Below are 15000 nucleotides of genomic sequence, written 5' to 3'. Positions count from 1 at the left end.
TATATATATATATATCACACATGCACCATATCAAACCATAAAGATAACACACACACACATATTTGTTATAAAACAGATTATATTCAAATAACACATTTATTACTAATTAATTTATTTACTACTTATATATTACTAAAATTAATAAATACATATTTTGTTTTATTAATTCATATTAAGTTTTTTTTTAAGAAATGATTTTTTAAGAACATTCAATTCATGAATTTTGAAATATTCTAGCACTTTTTGCCAAATTATTTCTGCTTTTACAGTTTGCTTTAAATCATAAAGTGATTTTTTTATAATTATTAGAAAACTTTAAAATAATACAACTTGATATTAAGTTTATCCAGAAGTTAAATTATATTTATTGTTGTTCTTTTTTAAACTGTAACTTAGTAAGCATTAATAAATAAATAAATGTTTTTACCAAAAAAGGATTTTTTAATTTAAGTATTTTTGAATGAATTGCCAGTACTTGCGATCTGAGTCAAATTTAGCCAAATTATGCCTGTTTTTAGTGTTTACTTTGTGACTTTTTGTGCCTTGGCAAGCAAACACTATGAACGCCGAATTGTGTAGAGCTCTGTTTGCCTGCTGGCGTCATTTAGCATTTCTCACTTTACACTTACACAAAGAAATGCCTGATCTGTTGTGCCAATCTACAGCGTCAGGACTGTGTGCCAGGCTCTGGAGGGATTTCACAGAGTTTAGAGGGCATGAGAAGGAGCACAAACATCCTGAGGTTTCATAATGACGAGTGTCCCACACACACACACACACACACATCATATATGTATTTATGTATAAGGATGCAGATAGTCTCTGGAGAAATGAGCGCCTACGGGGTTTTGTAATTACTGGTCAAGCTGCCTTGAAATGAATTGCTTGAATGTGCTGTTGTGTTTAAATAAACCTTTTTCAGTGCATTCAGCTGCTATGACACACAGATTTCATTTGTTTCTCCTCATATTCAGGTTTAGACTCAGCTCATGCTTAGTTGTTTACAAAATTATTATTAATTAAATTTTTTTTGTCACTGAAATCCCTTTGACATGTATATATTATAATATTAATCTACTAATTTATTCAAATAATAATAATAACAAATACACTTTATTAAACACCTATAGACCAACTGTTTACATAACTGCAGGTTATCTGTTTATATACTGTATAATAACTTTAACTGTTAAAATATATTGGTAACTAATAAAGTTATGGTGACTAATAAGTTTTCTAATTGTGATTGTTATACAATAATGTGCACCTTTTGTAAGGCTTTGAAACGTTAATTATTGTGAATTGGCTATACAACTAAACTTGAATTGAACTGAATTGAAGTTACTTTGATTCAGTGGGTGTAGTTAGTTACTACTCACTGTAATTAGATTACTTTTCCCCTAAATAATAAAGTGATTTCTTTTTATTTGTAGGTCATTTAACTAAAGTTACTTATAATATACATGCATTCAATACTGTACATAAATTCAACAGCTGTATATAAATCAGTTCAGAGAAGAAAAGCAACATATGTTTCACTGAAGATCTATATATTTTACAACTAAAGAAGAACATTTATCAAGATAACTGGATATGTGGAAGCAATCAAATGAATTGAGGAAGTAGTTCATTACAATATAAGGTATATATTCAGAGAAACATATATATTTATTGTTTATACATTGTATATTGTAATGTATACACCTTTATATATATATATATATATATATATATATATATATATATATATATATATATATATATATATATATATATATATATATATATTGTAAAATGTAAGTGTTAATGTTTTCAAAGTTTTAAAGAATTAAAAAAATGTATTTTAAAAAAATTTAAAGAATTAAGAGTATAATTTCTATTGCATATGCATTATTTGTGGACTTGTAGGATTTAGTTAACTTAAGTTAGATAAGTAATTAAAGGGGTGGTAGACAGTGTATTTTTAAGGCTTGGTTGTGTTTTTAAGATGCAAAGCAATGTGTGCTCATACTTCATTTGTAAAAAAAAAAAATAAAACATGTTATTTTTTCATATATCTTAATTTGATTATTTTCAGCTACTCAGCCAACATAAAAACGACTATTATATTTTCTAGTTCTTCTGAAAGCCCCACCCTCAAGAGGCTCTAATTGGTCAGCTAATATAACATCGTGTGATTTGCAGATCGGCTCCACGTCACAAGGAAGCGTCTCTGTCATAACATTGTAGCACATCTGGTCACGCCCCTTCGCTGTGCAGGGTGTAACCTGAAGGGTTTATGACATCATTAACCCAGATGTATTTTTTGCAGTCCCCAAACTTCTTTCGCTGTAGGCTTTGCTAAGCTAACTCTGTAAAACCTAATGTCTTCCTTTGCATTGAACTTTGGGCGTATTAGATTCAGAGATGTTGTTTATGTTCACACAGCCACATTACACATCAACTAAAAATTTAAATATGATAGCGAAACACCCCTTTAAAATAAATGTAATGGTATAATTATATTGGTTTTTCAAGCTCTTGTTCTCTCCAAACTGGATTACTGCAACTCTCTACTAGCTGGGCTTCCAGCTAACTCTATCAAGCCTCTTCAACTGCTCCAGAATGCAGCAGCACGAGTGGTCTTCAATGAACCTAAACGAGCACATGTCACTCCGCTGCTAGTCCGTTTGCACTGGCTGCCAGTTGCTGCTCGCATCAAATTCAAAACTCTGATGTTTGCCTACAGAGTGACTTCTGGCCTAGCACCTTCTTATCTGCACTCACTTCTGCAGATCTATGTGCCCTCCAGAAACTTGCGTTCTGTGAATGAACGTCGCCTCGTGGTTCCATCCCAAAGAGGGAAAAAATCACTTTCGCGAACGCTCACGCTCAGTCTGCCCAGTTGGTGGAATGAACTCCCTAACTGCATCAGAACAGCAGAGTCACTCGCTATTTTCAAGAAACGACTAAAAACTCAACTATTTAGTCTCCACTTCACTTCCTAATCTGCAATTGCCTCTTTGAAACTAACTGTACAAAAAAAAAAAAAAAAAACTACTAACACTTCCCTTCTTAGACTTTACAGACCTGAAACTTGCCTTTAGTACTTATTCATTGTTGCTCTTAGTTGCGTAAATTGCTTCCTTGTCCTCATTTGTAAGTCGCTTTGGATAAAAGCGTCTGCTAAATGACTAAATGTAAAATGTAAATGTAATTAGTAATTAATTACTTTTTTTATTAAGTAACTTATCCAAAACCGGTAGCATTATATGGTCTATATTAAAGAAATTTGATATATTTGGATTTCCTTTTGAATCTTTGTGTATACATTTTTAAATGTGGAATTGAACTGTTTAAATGTAGCACACTGAAAATAAATGATTCATTGGATTTACTACATTTTTTTAAGGTACGTGGCTGCAAACAATTGATATAGGCTGAATTTAAACAAACAAATAAAAATAAGTAATCTTCAACCTAATTACTTTGTTTAAATCGTTTATTTTCAGTGTACTATTTAAACACTTCAATTCCACATTTAAAATGTATCCACTATAATCTCATTTTCTTTGAAAAGCATTGAACCAAAAAAAATATTCAGGGCCTCAAGGACTCCCCAAGCCACACCCACTTTCTCACTCACCCAATCAGCACCATTTCCATTTAGCATTTTATTGCCACTGATACGGTCTCTTGGCAACGGGCATCAGCAAACCAGTGTGCTAGTAAATCAGTTGGCAGTGTTTGTTGAGCGTCAGTCCTGCTGATCACCATGTGCTTCTAGTGATTAGCACTGCTTCACACACACACACACATCAGATAAAGCACAATTAATACGGCTCGGGCAGGGGGGTGCGCAGGGGCTTTGTGGGTGCGGGACAGAAACACACTGGTGCTAGACAGACAATGGAAGCAGCTTTAATTCAAAGCCGAGGATGATTTTTGTGACTTGTTTTGGAGCTGAGAGGATATCCTGAAATTTCTTGCACACACTGAGCCTCATCCCTGAAGCAGTGGAGAAGCTGATGTGTATGTGTGTGTCTGTGTGTGACATCTTCATTGAGGGTGTGAGAGACGTCAACAAAGGGTGTTACTATTCATGCTGGAAGGATTTATAGTCCTGTCATACAGTATGTGGATCTGTGGGATCTTTGACTTGTAATCGTCACTGTGAGTGGAGTGTGATGGTGCAACCACGTGCATCTCAGTGTGTTTTCCACCGGCTTTAGCAGGGATGTGATTGGCGAAATCTCTTAACTCGGGAGAATGTTGAAGCTCAAGACTTTTTGTTTGGATTACTGGCAATTCCTTTGCTTGCAGCCGCTCAATGGCTTCTATAAAAGGTAAGCGCTCTTTGTTTGAGACGTGGCTTTTTTTGATGCCTTTGTAGAAATGTGGCTTTTGGTAATGTGCTTTTATTGTCCTCTTTGTTATTCTTTGAAAATATTATTAACCCATTTAATTCCACCGGTCACAATAATGACTGTAAGGAGGTTTTTGATTTATTAAAATGGTAGTAATTGGTGTTTTAGTGCTACTAAATAAATAAAATTAATTAATTAATATCTCAATTAAATACCGCAATTGCTATACTACTTGGTGAAAAAAAGTCTTATCGATAATTGAAAAAAAATTAATTAAACAGCTATTTTATATGTATGTATTATATAAAAAGCTAATAAGATTTATTTAAAAACATGATAAATATTTTACGACATTGTTAAAAAATATATAAACAAATTACACAACAGATAATAATAATAACATTGTACAGCAATTTAATGTAACATATCTTACCTTAGTCTCCATCTTTCGTTTGTTTGTTCGTTCGTCCGTTTGTTCGTCTGTTCATCAGTCCGTATGTCCGTCTATCTGTCTGTTAGCTTGTTTGTTCATTTATTTATTTATCTATTTAAGATGCCTATCAGCTACGTTTCCATCCACCTGTTTTTATGCGAACTTTGGATATGTACATAAAAAAAAAATTGTTGATAGAAACGCCATAATGCACAAACATTTTGAAAATTTGCATAAAAGCATATGCCCATAACTGAGTAGGATAATTTTTTTTCAATAAGAAAAGATTTGCAAAAAAATACGATGGAAACACATTTACCGAACAAATTTCAGTATGCGCATTAAAAAGTCATGTGATATTGTTAAGAGATCATGTGATAAGAAAAATGTGTGTGAATGGACAAACCAGCAGGCTAAGCACAATGTAAAACATCTGAAATGCTGTTTTGGTCATTCTAAAACACCTTAACAATTTCAGTATTAGTGTTATTATGTTATTAATTACCTCCAGAATTGTCGAGTGTCTGTGCTCTGCATCTTATGCCTTCAAACGCCACCACACATTCATTGCGTGTCGGCATCATCTTCTGAGGCACTTCTGAGGCACTTCTAAGTCATTTATTAAATAAAAAAAGATTCACGCAGCTTATTCTATCACAGCAAATTTGGTTTTTACTGTTGATATTTGTCGCCAGTTAATCAGGAAGTGACGATTTTGTTCACTTTGACTCATTGGATGGAAACGCTGCTTTATTCGCACTTTTTGTCTTAACTATCCAGTTTTGCACATATAGTTAATTCCTATTTTTTGGATGGAAACAATGTGTTGTGTACATTTTTTTGTATACAATAACAAACCTAGACTTTGGTTAAACAATCAGAGTATTAAAGAGTGGCTAATTGTTTTGTTAATTTTGATGACTGCAGAAAGATGCTTATGAATAAAGCATTGTTTGGATATACTTTTGTCTTGGGATTAAATTGTTAATTTCTGACCTAAGATGCTTTTGTTTGTTGGAGCAGTTATGTGTCCAGTTGCAGTGTTACAAGCAGTTATTCATTCAGTAAAGAGCTGTGGAGCTAAGGCTGAACTGGTTTAACCTCAGCTCTATTGTGTTTCTGTGACCTGACAAGCGTTTCCATCACAGATCTGATCCTCTATTGTGGGGCAGGGGAGTCGTCGGGGGGCTCTGCCCTGTGCTGGGCTGCATGTGTGTGTTGCAGTCTGTGTCCTGTCATTGATTTCGGATAATCTTCCTTCATATGTACAGAAGACCTTTGAGTTTTTGCGATGGTATACAAAAGGGCAGCTTATGTTTGTTTATTTATTTATTTATTTATTTATTTATTTATTTATTTATTTATTTATTTATTTATTGTTTTTGTCTAAATAAATGGAAATATAATGCTATTATTATTATTATTATTAAATATTTGTATAATGGCATTTTATTTGAATAATGTATATGTTATTTTTTAATTTATTTTTGAGTTGTTATATTTAAACTATAAACAGTTAAAATTATTTGTGTTAATAATTTACTATTTTATTGTATAAAATAGAAATATATTAATATCTTATTGTTGGGGAGTTTTTGTTTATTTTGTTTTCTGTATTTGCTTATCTGTTTTAATATTTGAGTACCCGATGTTGATGTTGTTTTTAATATAATTGTTTATTCTTGTGCAGCACTTTGAGTTGCAAGTTATGTCGAAAAAGTGCTGTACAGATTAAAAATACATAATAATAATAATATTAGTAATTATTATTGTTATTATTATTATTATTATCATTGATATTATTATTATTATTAATATAATCGTTAGAACATTGCAGTTATTTAATAATTTAAAATGTGTGTCTGTTTGTGTCTGTGTGTTTTAGAAACATTAGGAATCGTTTTATATACTTAACATTAACACAGTTAACTTGACCAGTTTGCTATTTTGTAATTTATTGGTTGTCAATACTAATAATAGTATCTGCACATCCTTATGTTTATGTGTCTCCTTGCTTCTTTCCCCTCATATGACAACTAAATCAAAAGAAAAGAGTAAAGTGGCATGATGACGTTGCAATTAACCTTTGATAACTAAGGTGTCCAGCCCTCTCTGACTCGAGCAGTGACTCAGGAAATCCCCTGTCAACTGTTCATAACTGTTCATGCTGACCTTCTCGCCTCTCCAATTGACTGTTGTAATCAGTGAAAAAGCGCATAGTTCACACAGCCTGGCCTTTGTGTGCGGTGCAGCTCCTTCAGTCAAACACAATATACAGTGTCACTGTTTTAATATCACATTTAAAACAAAACTGAAGAAACAAAAGAGAAGAATCTCCTTTATTTTTTTTGTTCACAGCATGACTTCCAGGACTGAATTATGCATGCTGCTGTCAGGGCAAACAGCCTCTTTAAAGCACATTAAAATGATTCATACGCCTTGACATTTTACGTTTTTGTTGGGCAAACAATCATGTTGATAATGGAATCAGACTCATGCAATTGCCTTATCAGAAACTGTGCTTTTACCTTCATATCATTTCATTCTCTGCATGATTTGATGGGAAAATGATTCACCTTGATCCTTTAATAGCTGCATTAATATGCAGTATGGTATAGTGTATGGTAATTTTAACAAGTGAGGAATAAAACATGCTACATAATATCCTATTTATCTTCCTATTAACTTCACTGTAAAAAAAATACAAAAAGTTAAGACATATGTTTTATGTTGTTTTAACTTTTTTATGTTGTTTTAACTACATTTTTTTAAGTTGTACAAAGTGTAACTTAATAATTTTAGCCTGTTTGATGTAAGTTGAGATGACTAGAAATGTTAGTTTGATTTAACTAAAAAAAGGCAGCAAGATTTTTTGCAGTAGTAGTTATTTATTGGCTGTTAGTGCTCATTCTTTAGTAGTATATTTTTAAAAGATACTATAGTACTCATTATTCTAATACTTTTTGCTGATTACATTGTACTGTGAAATGTAATAGTATGTATTTTATAATTATAATAATAATAATAATAAGTAATATAATACAATCTTAAGTAAATCTTCTAGTAAAAACATGCCACCAACATTTGCTATGCTTGAAACATGTTTACAGTGTCACAAAAAAAGGAAATTAATGTTTTTTTAACATTGGGTACTGGTATCTAAAAAAATAAATGCTATTATCTAACAATTAAGTTGTAGATTAAATGTTAAAGTGACTTACCATAACTGCTTGCCCTTTTATACTGTATATGACCTTATGAACTGGTTATGCTATTTTTTTTATTGCTGATTACACAGTTTGTTTCTATTAGTATCCGTAGGCTTCACTGTTATTCTTCTGCTAGGTCTGCAGATACTGTCTGTATTTAGTTGTGTATTCAGTGCTGTTTTAAACTATTGTAGTTTACCACAAAGTGAGCATGAACACAGCATCACTTCCATGCAAACTAGCATAACGGGGCATTAATATTCTTTATGTAGACATCCCAGGCAGGAATATTTTTTGTGGTCTTAATGCTTAAAAAGAGCAAGACTTGCCTTCCCTGCTGTGGTCATTTTTGAAAACAGACTCACCTTTTATGGAGATTTTTTGCTTGTAATTGTGGTGAAGCAGAGGCAGGACCTCTTTTCTGTTCTATCTCACTCATTGCTCAACTGGTAAAGAATGCAGTGCCAAGGTCCCAGTAACAGCACATATGATAAAATGTAAAGCATGAATGTCAATTCAGTGTTTTATTTGGGAGTCTTGAATATGTATGTTGAGTAGGTAAAATAATTTACACATTTTTTTTCCAGATAAATTTCAGACATAAGTGTAGTTTTACAAATAGAAAACATGTTAATCCATGCTAACCTTGTATGAGTAAAAACATGCTACCAACATTTGCAATGTGTTAAACTATGCTTGAAACATGTTGACACCGTGATAAATCATGCTTTCAACACTTTTAAACATATTAGCAATGGGTTAAACCATACTACCACTGTACTGGCACATGTTAGCAGCATTCTAAAACATGTTAGCAACACTAAGATGCTAGCAATGTGATAAAACATGCTAACAGCTTGTTACCAATATGTTAATATTACCGAAGCATAAAATATGTTTCGTAATAATGTTTTAATAGTGGGCGGTGCGGTGGCGCAGTGGGTAGTGCTGTCGCCTCACAACAAAAAGGTCGCTGATTCGAGCCTCGGCTGGGTCAGTTGGCATTTCTGGGTGGAGTTTGCATGTTCTCCCAATGATCGCATGGGTTCCCGCTGTGTGCTCCGGTTTCCCCTACAAGTCTAAAGACATGTGCTATAGGCGAATTGGGTTAGCTAAATTGTCCGTAGTGTACAATATGTTTGTGAATGAGAGTGTATGGGTGTTTTCAAGTGATGGGTTGCAGCTAGAAAGGCATCCACTGCGTAAAACATATGTTGGATATGTTGGCGGTTTATTCCGCTTTGATGACCCCTGGTTAATAAAGGGACTGCCGAAAAGAAAATCAATGAATAAATAGCATTTTTATTAGCATACTAAATATGCAAGCAACAAACTAGAATGCTAATGGTGCCATAACCTGTTAACAACATTCTCACAGTTCTTTAAAACAAGCTAGCAGTGTATAAAATTATTGTAAACATAACATCAGTGTTCAAAAACTTGTTAAAACTTGGTAGACAGTTATAAACATGACAACATCATAGCAAAATGCTTCAAATGCTAACAGTATAATTAATGATGTTAGCCATGTGTTAAAGTTTAAATTCCAGGCATAGGTTTAGTTTTAAAATGCAAAATAAATGCTAACTCACGCTAACCTTGTATTAGTAAAAACATGCTACCAACATTTTCAATTAGTTAAACTGTTGAAACATGTTAACAGCATGATAAAACATGCTTTCAACACTCCTAAACATGTTAGCAATGGGTTAAACCATACTACCACTATACTGGCACATGTTAGCAGCATTCTAGTACATGTTAGCACCCCTAAGATGCTAGCAATGTGATAAAACATGCTAACATTGTGTTTGCGATATGTTTACCAAAGCATAAAATAATTTTCTAAATAATGTTTTATTAGCGTATTAAAATATGGTAGCAACAGACTATGCTATTGGTGCTATATCCTATCAACAACATTCTCTAAGTAGATTATAAAATTATTGTAAACAAAACATCAGTTAAAAAGCTTGTTAAAACTTAGCAGAAAGTTATAAACATGACAGCATACTAACAACATGCTATTTGTGCTAACAGTATAGTTAATGATGTTAGCCATGTGTGAAAGTTTGCTAGAAACATGATAGAACGTGCTAGCAATGTGGTAAACTCTATCCATGTTCTAAAACATGCCATTACCATGCGAAACATAATAGAATGTTTTGGTTAATGGTTAATTTATGTAGATTTATGTATAATTACAGATCAATTATAAAAGTGTTTATTGGTAAGAATCCATTTGTGAGTATTGAAGTAAAACTTTGGACTTTGGTCTTAAAGTAAATATAAACTGTTTATTTAAGAATAATTAATTCATTCCTTCATTTTCCTTCAGCTTCGTCCCTTTGTTCATCAGGCATCAACACAGCGGAATGAACCACCCATAATAATAATACTAATCATGTAATATTTGTTTGTTTATTTATATGCTAATTAATACATTAGGCTATTTTTATCACATTTATTTTCAGATGATGAAAGACTTTTAGATTTTTTTGGTTTCGGACATTGTGTGCAGAATGTTTTTATTATTAGTGAATACCTTAAAATGATATAACTAGGTCAGAGGCTAGGCTAATATGGAGGAGACTGTGAACTTATTGAGTATCCTATTGCAGTAATAACAGTCTGACTGTACATAATCCTTCCTATTACATGACTTCATTCCAAATAAATATTGATTTTTGTTTTAATTATTTTACAGTGTCAGATGGCAAACACATTGAGACATTAAACTTGCACATCCACTGTCTTAAATAAAATCGTAGACATAAATTCATCTCTTTTTTTTTTCTCCTGTGACTCATAATGTGTTCAGCACTTCGTTAAGATTATTAGCCGGTATTAAACTGTCAGCTTTTACAGGGATACAGCAGCCCTTTGCTGGATGATGGATTTAAAGCTGGGTTATGTGTGTTTGTGTGCTATGTGCTTTGAATAGCAATGCTTTCGTCCAAATTGCATTTTGTTCAGTCTTTCGCTGCCAAGAAGCTGCAGGCTACAGAAAGCATATGTATACGTGCCAGCATCTGTGTGTGTGTGTGTGTGTGTGTGTGTGTGTGTGTGTGTGTGTGTGTGTGTGTGTGTGTGTGTGTGTGTGTGTGTGTGTGTGTGTGTGTGTGTGTGAGACAGAGTGGTGGACAGTAATTAAAGAAAGGGAGGATGTGTTTTTGAAGGATGTGACAGTCTTCAGGGAAGTGTTCTGATGTTAGTTGCTGAAACTATGATGTTGTTTTTGATGGTACTGGTAATTACTTCAATCCTTTTTAAAAAGTGTCTCTGAAAAGCGTAACAGCCTTTGAAATGTCAAGCATTCGGAAAAAGGGAAAGCTAGCAGAATTTGATTTTGCTTTGCTGAATATAGAGTATTTGACAATATTGAGAGCTTTGTAGTATTTCACAATATTCTATGGAAAAATGAGCACCATGTTTTTCAAACTCTAGAAGTCTTGTACATTTATATGAGAAAAAAAGTTATGAATTTGCGCAAAGGTCTTTATATAATTTGAATTGACTTTAGTTGCTCTTCTGAAACACCTTTATTTTTCAATTAATATTACCAACACTTAAGTTTATCCAGTCATCAAATGATTTTTATTGTAGTTTTCTAAATAGCAAAATAAATAAATAAATAAATAAAACTGAAATTCAATTATTCTACATGTATTAATTTTGGTAAGACTTTAGTTTAAATACTACATAATAAGTAGTTATTATATATTCTGTATATCTCATTCTACATCCCTAATCTTACATAAATCTGTATCTAAACTTAACTACTAACTACTACCTTAATGACTATTAATAAGCAGCAAATTATGTGTTTATAGAGGCAAAAGTCATAGTTAATGACATAGTTAAACTGTATACCTTAAAGGAGCGGCCCAGAGTGTATTTTTAAGGGTTGGTTGTGTTTTTAAGATGCAAAGCAATGTGTGTTTGTAAAAAAATCACATTATCTTTTCATATTCTTATTTTGATTATATACTGCTATTCAGCTTACATGAAAACGTCTGTCATATTTCCCCATGAAAGCTCTCAATAGGCTCTGATTGGTCAGCTAACATAATGTGCTGTGATTTGTTAATTAGCTCCACATCACCGGGAAGCGTCACGTCCAGGTATCCTCTACTAGCACGCAAAGTGCCTCTGCTGTGTAACTACTATCAGTGAGTATAGCCATGTCATTGTGAGCCTGAATTAGACATAAAATTAAGAGGAAAATAGCTAAATTGTTAATAGTGCCAAAACAGCATTTCCCATTGTTTACATCCTTGCAACAACACACCGTTAACGCTAGACATTATGCATGTATTAAATAAATTTTAAGATATTACAAATCTTAAAGGTTGTGGCTCACAATCCACAGCTTCATCTATTATGGTTGGAGCTGCTCCTTCTTTGAGGAGTTTTTAGCCAAAACCAGCACTGAACTGGGAGAGATTCTGGAAGCTGTTCTTTGTCAAATGCTAGCTATGTATTTTTTATAACTCTCCTAAAATAAAATAAAATAAAATAAAATAAAATAAAACTGAATAAAATTGTTAGCACTTGTCTTTTGTGTCTTGTCCTTTGGAAGCCCAAATACAGAAACAGAATAAGCTCTGAGGAAATAGCGGCATTTGGATGTCATTTTAGCTTTCTCTAACATTACATCACCTCTGGCCACAACCCTTCACTGTGCAGTGTACAGTATGTGTGTAACCTGAAGCTTTTGTGATAACACTTACTCGGATGTATTTTTTTCAACCCAAGCTCATTCTGGAAACGTAGCCCCGCGGACGTTTCTGGAGACCGCGATTTACGAGTTTAGTTTTTTTCGAGCGAACGCTGCGGGGCGGTGTGGCGCCCCTCCTCCTCTTCGCGCTCGCCGGCCGACGGCTCGCCTACGAGTGGAGGGCTTTCCCGATGCAACCAGTTTGTCTGCTTAGCTCACAGCGGAGCGAAGGCCCCGGAGGAGGAGGAGCCGGCCGCGGGGACGATGACCGGGATCGAGTCCGTGGAACAGCGTTTCCAGAAATCAGGTAAGATGAAAAACAGAATCTGAAAAATAAGGGCGAGCCATTTTTTTGTATGGCTTTTGCAAACCGTCGCTTGGGTTTAGGGAAGGAGGAGGAGGAGGAGGGCTTTTCGCGTGAGAACAGCGCGGCCGCGAACGGCGCGCGCTCCTGAGAGGCGCCCGAGACACGAAAAAGCGCGCACAGCGGCCTCTTGCGGATCCGCGAAAACAAAAACCGCTCAAATACGTACCTCCCGGGACGTATCTCGCGGTCCGCAGAAACGTCCTCGGGGCTACGTTTCCACAATGAGCCTGGGTTGATTTTTTTTTTTGTAGTCCCCAAACTTTGTTTGCTGTTGGCTTTGCTAAGCTAACTCTGTAAAAGCCAATGTCTTCCTTAGCTTGAACTTTGAGCATATTACATTCAGAGATGTTGTTTATGTTTACAAAGCTATAATACACATCAACTAAAGTTTAAAATATGATATCATAGTGGAATACCCCTTTAAAGTGTGACCTAAAAGAATTCATTTACCTTCATTACACATTTGATGCCAGTAGATTTCAGTAAACATCCCATATATTTCCAGCTAAGACGCAATCTGTTGATCAGAAATGATAGTGTTTATGACTTTCTATTTATTAAAGAATGTTCCACAAAAATTTAAGCCATTTTGGACACTTAAAAAATTTGGATGAAAGCAAGCCAGCTTTTTTTTTTTTCAAAGAGAAATTTAGTTACTGGTTGTTTTCCCAGATGCTTCCCTGTCATATAATGGCTTCACAAAGTTAACTTTGTGATATAAAACAACAGTAAAATGTTTTAATATTCATCTTTTTAAATTAGAGTGGACAGGCAGCAATTTAACCCGAAGGTCCTGGAATTGTTTCAAACCCAAATAGAAGGTGAGCAGAGCCAAACAAAAACAAATGCCATCCCCTGAAATCAATCTTGCTGTATATATTTCTCTCATCCATATTTGCAGACCTTTATTAAGCTCATCTTAAAACCTTCCTATCTATTTTGATGGTTGTTCATGTCATTATTCCCTCAGCATTTTGTATTCCAGCACTGGTGCGTAAGGCTTTAAGTTACAGTTTTTTGAGGATAATCCATTTCCAAGCAGCGTGCCAAGCCTTGACTCCAATGACAGGCTTTGATTATGATCTCATAGCCTCCTGCGCTGTTCTCCAGGACAAATCTGGCCTCGCTCAGCCCGACAGCATCAGCGCTTTCACATTAAAATTCCATTACGACAGTCTTTGGATGATATTGAAGATAATTAACTAATTATAATTAATTAATAATCGTCCACAAGTCATATCCGAGTGTCCAAACACTGGTCAGACCCTCCTTGGCGTCCTTAGGGAGAAGTGTCGCAATTGGCATCAGTGTTGTTCCCTTTGACAGGATTTAAACGAGTACATCCGGATGTATCACAGATAGCCTAACTCCATTCCTTGACTAGCAAGACAGCTTCTTTGATTGCTTCTAGACAGCTTTTCCCAGAGGGGACCATTTTGGTATGGCTGCATAAACAAAGCTAAAGATGCCTAAGCTTTAGAAGCAGCAACAACTGGTGTAACTTGAACTGGGGGGTGAATGAATTGGTGAATTTTTTTTTCCCACTCGTGAGCACTTTAAGCGTAGTTGTGGTTGAGGGAAGGGAAAGAGGAAGGAGCGGCTCGTCTGTATGACCAGAGTTGAGTTGACTCCAGAAGCACTCGATGTATTTTCTTCTCCTGTTTTTTGGATGTACACCACTTTGTTTTGAAGACCTTCGTCACACTGCCAGGCAGGAAATGCCCTCATGTTGAATCTGATGTGGAAATATTGTATTTCAGTACGTACGATAAGGTAGGATGTCCATGTCTTTTTGGGGTTAACACCTGTTCTGTTCCCTTATTTCTGATGGTTTGGCTCTGTGTGTGAAATCCAGGTTGGGATGTGGTCGTGTTATTAGGTGTCAGGTTACAACTAATCAACAAAGAGTCTTGAGGTTTTAAGCT

General features: G+C 34.5%; 1 protein-coding gene across 10 annotated transcripts in view; it reads left to right on the top strand.

Moving 5' to 3' along the window:
* iqsec1b (IQ motif and Sec7 domain ArfGEF 1b) overlaps positions 1 to 15000 on the top strand; it is a 349885-nt gene that overhangs the window by 223955 nt on the left and 110930 nt on the right. For 2 of the 10 annotated variants that reach the window (XM_073916782.1, XM_005169329.6), the window contains exon 1: positions 3702 to 4325. The exons of 6 other annotated variants lie outside the window; for them this stretch is intronic. In XM_073916782.1, the coding sequence (XP_073772883.1) occupies positions 4249 to 4325 (77 nt within the window). In that variant the 5' untranslated portion in view covers positions 3702 to 4248. Of the gene's footprint in view, positions 1 to 3701; positions 4326 to 14639; positions 14849 to 15000 lie in introns of those variants that run through there. 2 more of the 10 variants (XM_073916784.1, XM_068224348.2) reach the window with 1 other exon arrangement.

Source organism: Danio rerio, chromosome 11 (assembly GCF_049306965.1).
Source record: "Danio rerio strain Tuebingen ecotype United States chromosome 11, GRCz12tu, whole genome shotgun sequence".
NCBI lineage: Eukaryota > Metazoa > Chordata > Actinopteri > Cypriniformes > Danionidae > Danio > Danio rerio.
This window is presented reverse-complemented; position numbering and strand designations above follow the sequence as displayed.